Raw genomic sequence first — 16,797 nt, 5'->3', positions numbered from 1 at the left:
TCCTTGGAATCACATGCCTCCATGACTATTGATTCCTCTCATTGATGCTTTCCCACAGTTACACAATACGCATGCACAATGACGCAACGGCATGCGCACGCTGTATCATGTTTCAGTTTGTTTGGGACCGGAGACACGGCAGCGTGGTGTAATAAACCAGAGGGGACGCACCCTATTTTTTCCCTGATAATACTACACTGTGTACAACAAATCCATGTTCAAATTGGCAGGAGGAGAGTTAGTAACGTTAGCTGTTAGCAGCCGGTGGGCAGCACAGTCCTGCTTGGCTAAATAAAGAACAGAGCTACTAACGTTAACGGAGGTTCTATTCAAGCTCTATTCAATAAAAAATGGACAAAGAATTGTGCGAAGGGTAATTATAACATTATCATGATGTGTTCGAATGTAAAAAATTCGATCTGCCAAAATTTCTGAGTGCCAGACAAAAAAATACCCTGATTGCATTATTGACGCTTAAAACTTGTGCTCCGCTCATAGAAAATGCATATCAAAACAAACGTTTCCTAAACCGACAGCCAGCCACCAGCCGGCGATCAAGATGTTGCCTCATTTTCAGGGAGCTGTCATGCCGCTACACAATGCACCCTACAGCGGCAGCCTGTGAAAATATTTTCCTGAAAATTGCCGCTGCAGTCCAGAGAAGAAGAGTAATACACAACAGAGAGCAGAAAGGAAAATGCACTGAATTCAGGTGAAGAAGAACCGTAAGTCTTATTTTGATGCAAAGATTTGTACATTAGGAGGGATGTAGCACAACAAGGAAGTGAAAGCAAAGCTCTAATTATTTATGTTTTATGCGAAAGTGCAATAAAAATATTTTGTCCCTAAAATCAATGAATAATCGTGATGAATAATCGTGATCTCAATATTATGTAATATAATCGTGATTATCATTTTGGCCACAATCGTGCTGCTGCCCTATATTAAGGCATGATTTTTGGCATTACTGAAGCAACTAAATCTGTCCGGCGTCTCTTAGGAAGAGATAGAGAGAGGATAGCATCATGTGACATAGTCATGATGACTACATGATTTCCTTAATCCCCTGCACCCTCAGGATAACCCTCTATTCCTATTCTTAGAGGCTATATCTGTTCAGACCTACACTAAACCAATCAGAACTCATCTCATCAAATTTCAACCCATCTCGTTCATTACCCGTCTCCCCCTCACACTACTCAAGCCTTTTTTCGAAGAAGCCTCGGATCTTCTATTCTTTCTCTTTGCTGAGAAGCAGAATTAGACCGAGGTTGACATTTAAAATGAGAGATCGGCAGCGGGTAGTTGAGGAAAGAGTACCAGGAAAAGGCTTTTATCATCAGCCTAATCCTTCAGAGGCAATGCAACAGTCATTTTCCAGGAAACTCAGCACCTCCTGCCGCTGATCGGAGCTTTACTAAAATGTGTCCATATTATTATCAATGCCGTACTGTCTCTAAAAGGTCACTTGCTCAGGCACTGAAAAGAGATTGCCTGATTAATTTTTCACATTTAACAATGAGTTCTCAAGGTCTCTGCGGAAAGATTACAATACAGCCTAATCTGCAGGCCTATTTATACTATAGACATTTAACAAACTGAAGGAATGATGAAGAGATAGAATATAATGACACAATAGGATGCACAAAAGAAACAAAAAATATAAGCACTTTAAATCCCTGCCTGGATGCATCTGGATGGGTTCTTACCTCCAGCTAAAACATCTACAGTTGGTTATGTTAATGTAACATATGCACACACACATTTGCATTATTACACAACTACTATAACGTGTCAATTGAAAGCGGAGAGGGAAACCAACCTCATTTAAGAACGCGGTGAGGACAAATCGCTTCTACCTTTGGTAATATACGACCAAAAATACAAACATATATATTAGGGCTGTCAAAGATAACGTAATAATAACGTGTTAATGCAAATTTGTTTTAACGCCAATAATTTCTTTAACGCATTAACCCAATGTGCGATTTTTAGGTTGTAACTGGCTCAGTTTTAAAGCTAGAGTGAAGATACTTACATCGTATGAAACTGGGAAAATCAAGGAATCCATTGGTACCAACCATGTCATACTAGCTTGTCACAAAGGAGGTTAAATAATGCTCCAAACTTAGGCTAAATTTTGGCCATTTTCAAAGGGGTCCCTTGACCTCTGACCTCAAGATATGTTAATGTAAATGGGTTGATGGATACCCACAAGTCTCCCGTTTACAGACATGCCCACTTTATAATAATCACATGCAGTTTGGCGCAAGTCATAGTCAAGTCAGCACACTGACACACTGACAGCTGTTGTTGCCATGTTATGATTTGAGCATATTTTTTATGCTAAATGCAGTACCTGTGAGGGTTTCTAGACAATATTTGTCATTGTTTTGTGTTGTTAATTGATTTCCAATAACAAATATATACATACATTTGCATAAAGCAAGCATATTAGCCCACTCCCATGTTAATAAGAGTATTAAATACTTGAGAAATCTCCCTTCAAGGTACATTTTGAACAGATAAATGTGTGATTAATTTGCGATTCATCACGATTTAATATTTTAATCATATATACACATCAGTATACACGCAGTACAACATGCTCAAACACACTCTGTCTCATTCACACCCACATGCTCAATTATGGCACATTTCCACCAGATCCAGTGACGGAGGGCGCCTCAACGCTTTCCCTTCATTTCCTATGGAAAGCAGGAGAAGCAGTCGCCCAGTGCATGGTGGGAGTGTTGCGGCAAGTTGGAGGGGGTTGAAAAGATTCAACTTTATGCAAATGAGCCCGTCTAGCGTGACACGTCGGGCTCACGAAACTTGGACCAAGCTGTCAAACTAGGCGATCTAGTTCTAAAATGAAACAATACTCAGCAGTGGCATAGACTATTTCTCGCCTAAAATGTTTTCAGAAGTAGATTTTGGTGGATTGTTTTGACGGACAGAAAGTTTACAATAAGGCTGCCATGCTGTTTCCTGTTTGAGGTGTTTGGGTCCGGTGGACATGTATCAAACTCGTGCACAACATCTGCTGCTTTAAAACATCTGAAAATTAATTGTCTGGGTGCCTTCAGCACAAATGTTCACTTCTGAGAGAAACAGTTTTTGTGTGTGTGTGTGTGTATACGCCCACGGATGGGACATACTGTAGGCTTAGAGAGTCTCCTCGATACTGCTGATAAAAGGGATTCTGCTTGATTTATAATTCATGAAACTTGAAGCTCTGCATGAGTTTCTCTCTCTCTCTCTCTCTCTCTCTCTCTCTCTCTCTCTCTCTCTCTCTCTCTCTCTCTCTCTGTCTCTGTCTCTGTCTCTGTCTCTGTGATATTTTGTGATGATCGCCATCTTTTAAGTCAAAACAGTAAGCTCTTAGAAACAAACGACAGTCTGCTCGTGTGACTTATTTAAAAAAAAACACAATTCAACATAAGGTTGCTGCGGTTCAATGTGTGTCTGGTCTACCACGTTGCTTTCTATGTCACATTTTCTCGTCAGACAGCAGCATGGTTTTGACCTGCTGTGGTTCAAACCTAGAAGTTTCTGCAGCTGGGGGAAAAAACAGGTGTAATTTTTAAATTGTTTGGGTTGTGTGTGGCTAGCAGTACTGTGGATGCTCAAGATAGAAGACCTATAAACTCTCCACATATACAATCTATAAGCTTAACAACCTTAAGGTGGATAAACTGCAAGCCCAGAAAGAGGAAGAAGTGATTCAACAGTGGAATTGATGATTAAACAGTTTGATTGAATGTATTACAGAGCTCATGTAACGAGAAGCATGTGTGTGGGAGAGGTGTTAGGGGATGTCTCTGCACCACTGGTTGTATGAAGAGGTGAAGATGAAGAGATGGAGGTGGGTGGAACACATTGTGGTTGGTAAACAGGGCCAAAACAGGAAAGCGTGGGCCCACCTGACAATCACCTCACAGCCTGTACAACGTTTCCACGCTGTAGAAAATAAGGTTAGCTTCTCCTGGTGAACAAATACTGAGATGGCAATTAGTTTGGTTTTTGCACGTCCTGAGAGGTATGAAGCCAGAATTCCCTTTCAAGGCCACAGTTTGCTTCATACAAAATACTGAGGTGCACGCTCATGTGTTCAACTCAAACAGCTGATACAAAATCTCCCGAGATCATCAGGCTTTTTAAGGTTATTTCTGCTAGCATCACTCAGCACAGTGCACCGTCAAAGTCCTGACACAGTAGCGAGTAACGGCCTTTTTCTCATAGAGCAGGCGTATCTTTGACACAGAATACAGTCAGTGTGACAATAACATGCTGTAGCTTATCAAACTATAACTCCAACCTGCCTAACTGTGGCCAGAGCATAGAGAGGTGAAGTCCCGCCCCTTCCGGTGGACCCAATGGGACCTTATTTCGGAAAAAATATGTACGGTAAAATATTGCTGTTAGTACGAGTCAGGACGTAATGTTTAAAAAAAACTAATATTGATATGAACACTGCCTTTGTTGTATACATTTTCATAACATACCAAAACATCAACGCCCTGCCTTTCCAAACAAGTATATTTGCATGCACAAATACTACCAAAACTGTTTCATAAGCCATGGAAAGGCCGAAAAATTTAAGCAATTGCTATTAGGTTGATTCTATGTAATCTGTAGCATTTAGCATGTTTAAATTACATTGGTAATGTACATGGACTACATGTTCTTTGTAGTTTTATAAGGTTACATATGTAGGCCAGTACAGCTATGTATGTGTGGTGATGTTACCAAGCAGATGGCATTTCCTCTGCAGCACTGACCTGATATACACAACAACCTCAAACCAGGTTTCACAAACATGGGTTAGACAGTGTTTCATTTAGCCTGTTCTGCATTAATCTGATTTTACAAAAGAAGATTAGTGCAACCCCAGACCTAAGAGAGGGCTTAAATGAACCAATGAAACAGATTCAACTCCGGAGTAATGCTGTTATATATAGTAGTATGTAGTACATCCGTAATGTTGTAGAGAATAGAAATGTTAAGAAAATGGACCACAAAGCACAAGAAACAAACAGACTGACTTTGGATGGCTTCATATAGTGTTTGATGATGTAATGTTTGGCTGTGGAGTAACGTTTAGTAGTGCAGTCTGTTTAGATTCATGTCTAATAGCTATTGTTGCCTTTTTTATTCCACTAAACGTGTAAACTATACACATTTTAAGGCTGTTTACTACTAAAGACACCCAGATGTTTATAAGTCTTGATTATCTGGACTCCAATGTCAGATGAACACCTACTCTTCTAAACTCTTTCTGTGAAATCACTCTAAATGCTTTTGTTTTGTCACCTTGCTCCTATTGAACATAGGCACAATAGCATCCCATTCACTTCCAACCAGCGTACACAGCTGCGTTCTTCTAGAATTGTATTGTATTGTTGTTGTTGTTGTTGGAGTTTATCAATGAAAGAGCGTGTTTGTTGCGTTCATGTAGCTATGACAATTTATCAACTCCTAAAAAAATCAATACACTGCAATTGTATTGAAACACAACCGATCATATAGCAGGATATCAAGGGCAAGTCCTCAACTGTTGCATCTGCCCTCAAATGGCCTGAAGAACAAACCTAACAAACTCAAATTACTGCCACTGCTCACAGTAGTAGCTTAGCCAGTGTTAATCAGTTGCTAGGTTAATGCTCGAGCAAGAGGTGCTAAAATATGCATAGATTCATAGTCCTGTAATTAATGTGTCACAGATTAAAGTGTCCAAGAAATGTCATGTATTGTCCTCTTGCTAGTAGCTTCCATGCTGGCGTAGAGACCAAGAAAGAGAGAGAGGCAGAGAGAGCAGGCCGAGCAGCCGTGAGTCAGCCAGAGCCAGCCCCCTGCCTCATGCTGAAATCAGAGAAACCACAAGAATGTAACAGCTTCTGTTATTATCCCTCCCTGCTGCCTCGCTGCCTGATAGCCTGCCCCAGAAAACAGCAGCGAGGCCGCCTGTTTCTCCCTCTCACACACACACACACAATCCTGTTCTCAGGTTCTCATCTCTGACACACACAGATTCTCTCAGGGTATGGTTGTTTTGCGCGCTCTTTCTGCGCGCACACACACACACACACACACACACACACACACACACACACACACACACACACACACACACACACACACACTGTATATAAGCTCATACACACACAGGACTTGACAGTGCAAAATCACATAGACTGCAATTTGTTTTTCCAACTGTGAATTGCTGCAAACCCAGTAGGGCTGTCAGACACGCAGAAACATCTAGACCAATGCCCACAGAAAAACCAAGCTGATACAGTACATAGCTAACCGGCAAACACACAGTAAAATAGGTCAATGGACTGAAAGAATGACACTGATATACTATCCAATATTTTGATATTCAGCAACTTGCTGTGTAACTAATCAATGCTTTAAATGGACACTTAAAATGTAAATGAACTGTTACAAGTTACTTTACAATACTTTTTTCCTACATCTTTTTATTTTTATTTTGATGTTGAAAGGGTTGCCAGGTTGCTACAAATACTAACAAATACTACTACAAATAGTCAATGTTTACATTTTAACAAGCTAACATGTTATCTAGAAGTCCAACCATGTTTTAATGTAAATCATGTGACATGTCAGCTGTCAATTTAGCCGTCTATAGCTACAAGATCAATCCATCTTACACATTTAATACCAACATACAGTAAGCTTACGTGTCCCTGTTTAACTCACCAATTAGCTACAGTCGTGTTAAGCAGCTATACAGCAACAATGGATGACTAACGTTAGCTTGCTAAGGTAAGACAACTTTTTTTGCTACACAGTTATAGCAGCAGTGCCAGCTGCAACACAGCATTATCGGCTTCATCTATCTGTTTAAGTGATGGCTTTTTGGCATTCAAAGATAGGTCTCTGTCACATGAATGTCCTGTAATCTTTCTATTCAAACATAGATTTGCTATATTGTGATATAAATCGATATTTTAAAATATCCTTATTAATATTAACTGGGAAACGTATTCATTTCAACCAATTGCCAAGCCTGCACACACATGCACTTTCAAGATCCTTCTCCCAGTGAGAAATCAGTGACCAACTATTGAACTGAGAGAAAAAAATAAAATAAAGTAATGAGCACGATATACGTTATACATTTTATTTGCAGTGTCTCACGGTTCCTAAATACAACTAAAGGGTCCTTGTGGAACAAGTTAGCTTGAGGAAAGGATCATCCCTATCCTCAGGCTGTGAGTTAGAGTTAAGGACACACCCTCCTAAAAGCATGCCCATCAGCCTTTGTAACCAGATATCTCTACACATGTTGTTGATCCTTTCACTCTTACTTTCTCTACTGCATCATCGCACGTGCACAGTGACGACACTCACAGCCCCACCTACATTCGTCACACGTCTGTTGACTAAAACAGATTATGGAAAGACAAAAACAACAAACAACTTTGTTTTGAACAAGGATTCAAGACCAGTAAGGATAAAAATAAAGGAGAGAAGGAGGGAAGGCTAGAAAACAAGCCTGACGTGGAGAAGCAGTATGAAGTAAAAACAGCAGCACTAAAGTCCTGTGTTTTTAGACTGCTCTTTATGTTCCTGTTTGAGTTGGATATGGAACCCCTTTGCGTTTCCTCCACACATCTCCAAGCAAAACAAGCAGCGGGTAAAACAAGGTTTTACCATGTAAACTGTTGATGGTCCAGAAATAACCCTGTCAAGTGTCACACAAAAACACACAAAGAGGGCAGGAAACTTAAGGTTTAGAAATACGGAAACCAAAGTAAATTAAAGTCTCTCACTAGTAGGGGTGGGGGAGAAAAAAATCGATACAGCATAGTATCACGATAGTTTGCGCTGCAATATTTTATTGACACAGGGACGTCAAGTATCGATCTTTTATTACAAACTATTAACCTCTTAACAATCCGGTTGCTATTCTGTATTTCAGAGGTTGTAGCGGGCTCAGTCTTAAAGCTAGAATGAAGATACTGGTATCATATGAAACTACAAAACTCAAGGAATCGGTGGTACCAACCATGTCATGTTATCTTGTCGGGAAGAATGCTAAATAACACTCCAAAGTTGTGTTAAATTCTGGCAAGGAAAAACTGGCATGGCCATTTTCAAAGGGTTCCCTTGACCTCTAACCTCAAGATATGTGAATGAAAACTCTGAGATGTACTGAGTGAAAACGGTATCTTATTAGATAAAACAGATGTTGACAAACTGCATCATTTGCAGTTGAAAAAACTGTAATAAATCACAATATATCTTGTCGAAATAGATGAATTATTTGAAGATGGAAACGGGTACTATAACCCCTAGTGTCGCCACTTTTCAGCCACATGATTGTTAGTAATTTCATCGAGTTAAACTCTGGAGAGATATTAGTGTTTTTCTTTAACCCCAACTGGTCACATCTCAACCGGAGATCAAAAACAATGAACCTTGCTAATTCTCATGAGGGGGGAAAACAGCAGAGTAAGGAGCGCAATCCATTTTTGGCTCTGCCCCACTGTTCTTAAGCAACTGCGTCCTTTGACCTCCTGAGGTATTCAAGGCTCTTTAAGCAGCTGTTTCAAAGGCAGACCTGAGGATCTGAAGCTGACACACACACACATACACACACACACACACACACACACACACACTCGCTAAGCTCAGGTTGCACAAGCAGCAGGTTATAAAGGGCACATGGCAATAGATCTACAAGTCTTTGCTGAGCAAATCGCAATACACCTTTAGGAAATGGTGCGTGTAAATGTGCATAGAAGGACTTGAGTTTTCTATGCATTTTGGGGGATAGTGGTGAGGATGATAGTGAAGGAAAGGACAAGCCAAAACACGCACTGGAACATAACTCTTGAGTAAAGAGCAAGGAGCCAGCTGTACTCACATACCTGAGGAGTGTAAAGGTGGGGGTGGGGCTGCAGCGGAGAGGAGCCCTCTCTTTCAGATGAGAGATGTTTAGGTGTAATGATCCAGTGGTTATTCTATAACAATGTGACATGGAGCAGCGATTGGTCAGGAAGGACTGATCTCACCATATTATCCCCATGCTCAGTCTATTTTAGATGCTTGACAAAGATTGATGCACTAATTCCCAACACTTGTGTGTAACTTTTTTAACCATATCTGGGCTAAGTTCTAACTACATTTTTAGTATGTATTTAGATTTTAATAAGGGACTACACCTCTACTCCCTGTGCTCAAATTCAACAGACGACTTCCACGAAAAGTCAAATATGATATGATCATATCACTCTCTGAGCAGCTTGCCAACATACTTGAGCCAAGGGGTGTGGTCACACAACACTGACTATGTTTACATGCACACAAATATTCCACTATTATTCTGAATATGAAAATATTCTGAATTTACTATGAGTCATGTACAGAGCATATTCCATTTGGATATTTTGAATTAGGTCTTATACCGAATGGAGCATTTTCTGATTAAGATATGTGGGATATGAAGATAATATTCAGGTTTTAGGAGCATTCTTTGGACATGGATACAGTGCATATGAAACATGCGTTTTGGGGGTTTTACGGCCTCTTGCCTGTTTGCAGCTCTGTGTGTTGTACACAAACCAACTAGCCGACAGTTTGCAGAGATGCATGCGCAAAAGAAAAGCCCACATTTCCAGTTGGAAGGAGAAACACAGCTACCTTTAAACATTAAAGATTAGGATATCAACAGGTTTTTGGATATGAGCAAATATCACAACGCCAACCTTTCAAGAAGGTGGATGAAGAAATGAAAGGCTGTGTTCGCACGGTCGAACAAGTCCGCCCGCCGGTTATGTTAATCGGAGTATGCACAGCTGCATGTAAAGGGGAATATTCGTGGAATATTCATTTTCATTAATAATAAGGGCAAAAAAGTGAATATTTTGTGCATATAAATGTAGTCAACGCCTCATTTTCATTTGCTTTGCTAAAGTTTGCACACACTTTCAAGCATTTTAACACATGACTACTTTCCTCACAAAGTAAACTGAACACTGCCGGACCAGTATGTTGCTGACAAACACTTCAACATTTACATTTAACATTTACATTAGCTGACAGCTGAGACAAACCATGGATGCAACTGCAAGCAAACATAACATGCCTACCCTAGAGTTAAATTAATGAATGATGTTCAACAACCAATAGCAGCACCAACCGCCAAGGAGCTCATTAGTATTTAGGTTCAGACTGATCAGGAACAAGCAATAATATAAAACTGGTTCTTGGTATCAATCTCAAAATACTATAGATCTCTGGATGGATAAAATGAGAAGAGAGTCAGCCAGAACAGCTTTTAAAGTAGAGCTACACATGTTCCTTTACGAAAAAAATAGTAAATATTTGAACTTTTGAATGTACTATGAGAATTGGATAGCGTCCCAAAATGGTACCATGTTTATATAAAAACTGCCTGTTTATTTTAATCCTGCATTAAGTATGTTTTTTATCAATAAAGCCAAACATCTACTACTGCTTTGCTTCACATCACATCCACCCATTGATGCCAATCATTGACCCCCGGTCCCCGGCTGTTTTGTCCAGCCATCCTCGTCTCCCATTCCTCCATATAACCAAAGACCATCTCTGCATCTATCCATGTCATATCCAGCGATCATCAATGATCATGTTAATCCTTTAATGTCTTTATGTTTTGCTGTCTTAATCCAACCTCTGCAAGGCTAGCGTAGTTTCATCTCACACAGCCTCCTAAACTATAATCTAGCTATCTTTATCTCGTGGCTCTGCTGGCATAATCTAGCCCTGCATTTTTCAGAAACTGGGTTAGAACACACAAGTGACTCATAATAGGGCAGATACCGATGATGAATTACAACAGATATCTAGAGCCACTATTTATGTTGCCAAGGCCTAAAGGCTTGTGGGCCAGTGGAGTAAAAAGTCAATCTCCCCTACTAAATCACGTTTTGAGTCATTTTGTAGATGCAGGTCCCAGAAGACCGAGTGGTCTTCAGAAAAATCGAACAGAAAACGATACTTAACGCTGGGATATCAGTATTTTAAAAGCTAGAGCGATTTCCAAGAGTCTGTACAGTATATTTGAACGCGATATGCTCTACAAATTTTACCCCACCTGCAACAATTTAAAATAACAGTAAATAAGTCATTTGTTTCAATGTCATTGACAAAAATGTGTGGGAGCAAAACAATGTACTGCTGTGGACGGGGCCGGCAGCAAACGTATTTTAGCCACTTAAAAGAGAGGCCCACCAGATCAATAGCAGTTTAAGTGTACGCTACATTTAGAATATTTTCACCTGTTTACACTGCTGTCAGACAGCCCTTATTCGATGGGGAATTGATGCCATTGTTTCCATCTACACTCTCGCCAAAGCCACCAGACTCCATTGAAAAAACTTGTAATTTTACCTCGCAGAACACGGGGGTTTGCTGGCGTACCACTGCCTCGATCGGTTAGTTTGTTTGTACTATCGTGTTGCTTTGGTGAATCTGAACTTACCAAAGTCACACAATAACAGAAATAAACTAACAGATCGAGCAACGGTAGCCAATATATTGGTAGCCAATATAACCAGCAACTCCGTGTTCTGCGAGGTCAAATTCTGGTTGCTTTAGCGAGAGCATAGATAACAGCTTCAGTTCCCCTTTAGAAAAATACACTGTATAGCTGTCTCACAGCAAGGTAAACCAGCAAATATATTCTAAATGTAGCGTACACTTAAACTGATATTGATTTTTTTAGGTGGGCCTTAAGGTGTCGGCCCCGTCCACAGCAGTATATTGCTTTGCTCCCGTGCAGTAACTCCTGTCTGCTTCTTCAAACGGGGGGCGTGCCGACCGTCATCTACTGTAGGTAATACACTGACTATGGATAAGTACCTCATATAACCCTATGTAACCCATATGAAACATAGGGCTACTAAACCCATTATGTCATTTAGAGGTGTAGTTGCATATTGTTCCCAGAGGGAGGCGCAACATGCAGTCTGTGGAAGTCAAGTGTAGAGGATGTGACGTGCAGCATGTGTATTTCTCACTTCCCTTGAGATCGCTACCTGGATACGTCGTGAAATCGTGCTCTGAACAGACTGTTAAGCTAACACGACATACAACGCCATTAAGTAGTCCGGAAAGTATTATTTTCTTTAAACGTCTAAGCCGTTGAGCTACGTCTTTAGTTGGAGTCCCAACTACTTTCTGTTAAGATGTAAACTGCTGGAACCCGGTGAGTTGAAACACACGTGCTGTTTTGGCTAGTCTGTTTTAACCACTATGTAAGGAGAAAAAGATGCATAAAACGTGTTGTTTAAGTTCAGATACTGTTCATAAAAACCAACCGAGGTTACAAGAATGTTTTGTAAGGTATTTGACGAACTTTAGTGCCTGTTTTATTACTGTTTTATGATGCTAAAAAGATCGCTAAAGCTAACGGCTAATCGCTAGCTAAGGCTGTTAGATGGTCTATGCTAACTGCTGGTTTAAGCTAATCGCTAAGCTAATTTCTAGCTCTGGTTGGTAGCTTAAGGATAGCGTGGTGAAGTTTAAAGGTGTGTTGTGGTTTGTTTACATTACAGCCACTCTGGTTAAGTGAGGCTAACACATAGTAATGGTCTAGTACAACTGCACCGTGATGCAACAGATTTTGGTTATTAAAATGTTAATTTAAACAGCAGTAATTCATTTGATAACACCAGTTAACTTCATGTGTGTGCTTAATATAAGTTAGTTCATAATTAAAGGTTAAATATATTAAAAACTATATAAAAAGTGTTTGAGAAGATGGATGAATAATTCATTGTAAGTTAAAATACCAACTGTATTACAAGATACTGTATGGTAATCCATTGTTTTGAAGTATATCCTTAGTTATTGGTTATACATGATGAGATACTGTGAAAGCAGATAAGAACTGAATGAGCAAGATTACTTACTATCCTGCACTATTTTTGTAGGTTGGGTTTTCTTTTGGTTCTATTAAACGACAATCGAATCTGGAGGATTCAGTGATGGCGAGCCAAGCCCAGTGAGACTGTGGACGGTCGTGGAAACGGTGTGGCCAACCGTAGGACCTGCCACAGAGGACATCTGACTGCTCAATTCTGTTGGATACCAGATAAGAACACGAACACACTTTTACTACCCGGCTAGTTGGGTAGTAGGAACTAAAATATTGGAACATGAAATAGTGTGGTGGTGTATTCACATTACACCCACACCAAGACAGAAATTGCACTCTTTGGATCATCTTAATTAGAGGAAGAGGATTTCATCTTAAAGGACACTGATTTTGGGGGAATTTTCTATTTTATTTGTATTTTGAAAGAGCTCTCTTTTATTTATTTTTACATTTCATTTCATACTTTGACATCTATCTGAAGCATTTTGAATGTTGTTGAATTGTTGTGGTGCAATAAAATTGTCAACTGTTCAATCTATAATAACTCTCCTGAGTTATTTAAGGCAACTGCTCATCGAACCTAGGTAGATGTTGGCGTATTCATTATTCCCATCGGCTGAGTACCAGAGGCGCTACACCTACTTCAAAACATCTGAACTGTCCCTTTAATAGATATTTGTTAGCTATTACGGCAATATGGGATCACCAGACCTGATTTCTGCTACACTTAATAATAAGGGTGTCAAAAATATTTACAGATAAGAATCGGATATTGTGCACACATGTAGAGAGTCACAATTCTCTCTTGTGTTGTCTGAATCATGTATACTTGAATGTAACTGTTGTGAGAGAGAGAAATAAGAAGTAGGGGGTCTGTCTCTAGCTCCTCTCGCTGGCTGGATAACATGCTGTTTCAGCTAATCAAACCATTATGACTGCCCACTAACAGAGAACACCATTACCATAATATGCAGTTTCATCTGATTAGTTATGCATGATCCAGATACGCCAACACTGGGCAGAGAAAGAGAGCGATAGAGCGAGCGAGAGAGAGAGAGAGAAAGAGAGACAAGAGGGAGGGATGGAAGAGGTGACCCTGATCTGATAAAAATACGTCTAAAATGAAATCTTAAAATGGAACAGAAGGAGAGCTACAAACTCACGGTCCATGAAAAAGGTACTAAAGAGTGATTTAATGATTTGTCAAAGAAATGACTCACAAAACTCCTTATATAAGCATGAAGAATCACTGATATACATGTATATGACGATACTACCACTGTCCAACTATGAATGAATGTTGTTTATTTCTAAATAAAATAACATCTTTTTCCCGCTAGAACTGAACCCATCTACATATAATTCACAAGGCCACTGTTATTTTTGTCCCAGTGTTCATAGGCAGAAAATAATTATTTTTAGTCTTAAAACTTATGCGAACATGTTGGTCTTCTCTAGGGCTGCAACTATCGATTATTTTCACCAGTAATCGATTACTTGTTTGGTCTATAAAATGTCAAAAAATTGTGAAAAATGTTGATCAGTGTTTCCCAGAGCTCAAGATGACGTCCTCAAGATGTCTTGTTTTGTCAACAACTCAAATATATTCAGTTTACTCTCATAGGAGTAAAGAAACCATAAAATATTCACATTTAAAGCTGAAATCTGTGGATTTTGACTTTTTTTCTTAAAAGGATACTCAAAATGATTAATTGATTATCAAAATCGTTGGCCATTAATTAAATAGTTGAGAACTAATCGATTAATTGCAGCCCTAGTCTTCTTCTATTTTCTGAATTATATTGAGAGACTACAATGCTAAAGGCCTTAATGATGCATCCACATGATACTTTATTTTTAATATTCTTTACATGCCTATTAATGTGGCACTACTTGCTTTTCATTTTGGGAGTCTGGATCTGTCGAGGCACCTTTGTCCTGGCGTTCTGTAGTTGTGGTATCTTGCACAGAATAAACACAGCTGTGTTTGGGGCTTGGGAGATGATTTTCACTAAGGAGTTGTGCCATATCCGCCCCAGCAACAGACCACTAACTAGCTGCCTCTCTGAGAGCTATCTGGCTGGATATTTATGTGAATGGATGGCTGTTTGGCTGGTTCACTTAAGGACTGCCAGTCAGACTCAAAGTACTGTAGCTCAGGACAATGATGGTGATCTGAGGGTGCTACCAGCCTGGGACATGTTTGGCAAAATTGTATTTGTGCCGTCCTGTGGCGACTCTTTTCCAGAATGACTTATTGGCAGTAATTTCCCTTCATGTAATTAGTGATGCACAACATTGAAGGAATAAGCTGGCACAAAACCACCAGTAACTTGGCAACAGTCGGGTCGGTGTGCAGCCAGTGTTAACTGAAAATGGCCGAACTCTGTCTATCAATGGCTCTGCTTACTGTGCTTCCCAACTGCAAATAGGACTGTGAGCTTTCCAAAGGGTTATAATAGAACGAGCAGGCAGCTGGTCCTCTTGGTTAAACATGAACAGGCTGCTCTTTGACAGGGCTGTCACCAACAGTCAGCGTAGGTCACAGCGAGCCTCGTCTCACTCAAATAAAGGAGGAGGATCTTATTAAAAGGTAAGTACCACTCAATTTGAAACATGTACAAGAGTTGGGCTGTATTTGAAACCTCATACTATACTAGTAGTACATACTGATTTGGCAAAAATGTAGCATGTAGTATGTAGTATGTAAACAAAAGCAAAATCTACAGTATGCCAAAAATACCCGGAATGTCATACTACAAAATCGGACCAGTCTACCTAGCCTACTGTATCCCACAATGCAAAACGCTGGACAGTCTATGGTCACAACAACAGCAACCAAAAACGGCTTTTTTTTAAATATATTTTTCGTAGCTGTTTCATCACTAAATTCACTTCTGAACATTTTTGAGGTGAGAAATTAACTGTAGATTTTGAATACTGGCAGTTTTACGATATTAGATGGCAAATTGTATATTTGTTCCAACGTTTTCGGAGTTGAGAAGCTCCACAAACTGCCGTGACGGCTAGCTAGCGCCTGCCGGGGTCGCTACCTCACCAGCCGGGCAGTTACGCTCACAGACCGCTATGAGCTGGCTGGAGCTCTCAAGACACCGGTCTCGTAGACAAGAGGCTTTTATTTCCTTGTTTAAATATCACAACACAAATGTCCATTATAAAATTAACAGGAACCTGTGGTTATCCGCCTTTTTTGGAGTTGAAAAGCTCCACAATCGCCCGCAGGCGTAGCTCGCTCGAGAGCCGGCCAGTGACGCTCTACAAAGCAGCAGGCGGTGGCGAGGGAAAGAGCTGTATTGTATACTGCGTGCTGCATTCGTCAGTAGTATGTAGTAGGCGGTTGGCGGAGTTTTAATAACCAAGTCATTCATTTGTGTATGGGGTCAAAAAAATCAACTTGGAGTAATATAATTTTATAAAAAAACTACATTATTGTGACATAAGTGAAAGTGAATTAATACTTTTTTTCATAGCTCTTCTGGCAAGCCTACTAATGTAAGATACGCCAGAATCTTTGAAGCCAGATAGTGTATCTCGCCCGCAGCAGCACCCAGCCAGCCGTCTTCTTACCATCACTGTCAGTTAGCACCAATACTGAGCTGTCAGCACTACTGAGCACCATGCTGAAAGGAAGGGTGTGTCTCTACAACGCTGAGACTAAGCAGACATAAGGTGTCAGAGTAAGATAGAGAGGAAAGCGAAGGGTAGAAAACTCAAAGCAAAGAGGTGAGAAAGGAGGAAGTGTTGGAGAGACAGAAACTGAAAGCTCAGGGTGCATAAAAGATGACGTCCTGCTGGACTGACACAATTATGAGACGCAGCATTAAAATCCAAAACATCTAACACACATAAAGAAGTGGTAGTTTCCTACTAAACACTGACTT

At 40.1% G+C, this 16,797-nt stretch overlaps 1 protein-coding gene across 4 annotated transcripts in view; it reads right to left on the bottom strand.

Annotated features, from left to right (window-relative positions):
• ptpn4a (protein tyrosine phosphatase non-receptor type 4a) overlaps positions 1-16,797 on the bottom strand; it is an 85,802-nt gene that overhangs the window by 63,508 nt on the left and 5,497 nt on the right. Inside the window, exon 1 of one of the 4 annotated variants that reach the window (XM_037790322.1) lies at positions 8,904-8,924. The exons of 1 other annotated variant lie outside the window; for it this stretch is intronic. Coding sequence is in view for 2 of the 3 variants with exons in the window: in XM_037790319.1 (XP_037646247.1) it covers positions 2,039-2,084 (46 nt within the window). In the remaining variant the exon portion in view is untranslated. Of the gene's footprint in view, positions 1-2,038; positions 2,162-8,903; positions 8,925-16,797 lie in introns of those variants that run through there. 2 more of the 4 variants (XM_037790319.1, XM_037790320.1) reach the window with 2 other exon arrangements.

The sequence above is a fragment of the Sebastes umbrosus genome, chromosome 13, assembly GCF_015220745.1.
Source record: "Sebastes umbrosus isolate fSebUmb1 chromosome 13, fSebUmb1.pri, whole genome shotgun sequence".
Taxonomy (NCBI): Eukaryota; Metazoa; Chordata; class Actinopteri; order Perciformes; family Sebastidae; genus Sebastes; species Sebastes umbrosus.
Note: the sequence above shows the minus strand (reverse complement) of the source record. Positions and strands in the feature narration are given on the sequence as shown.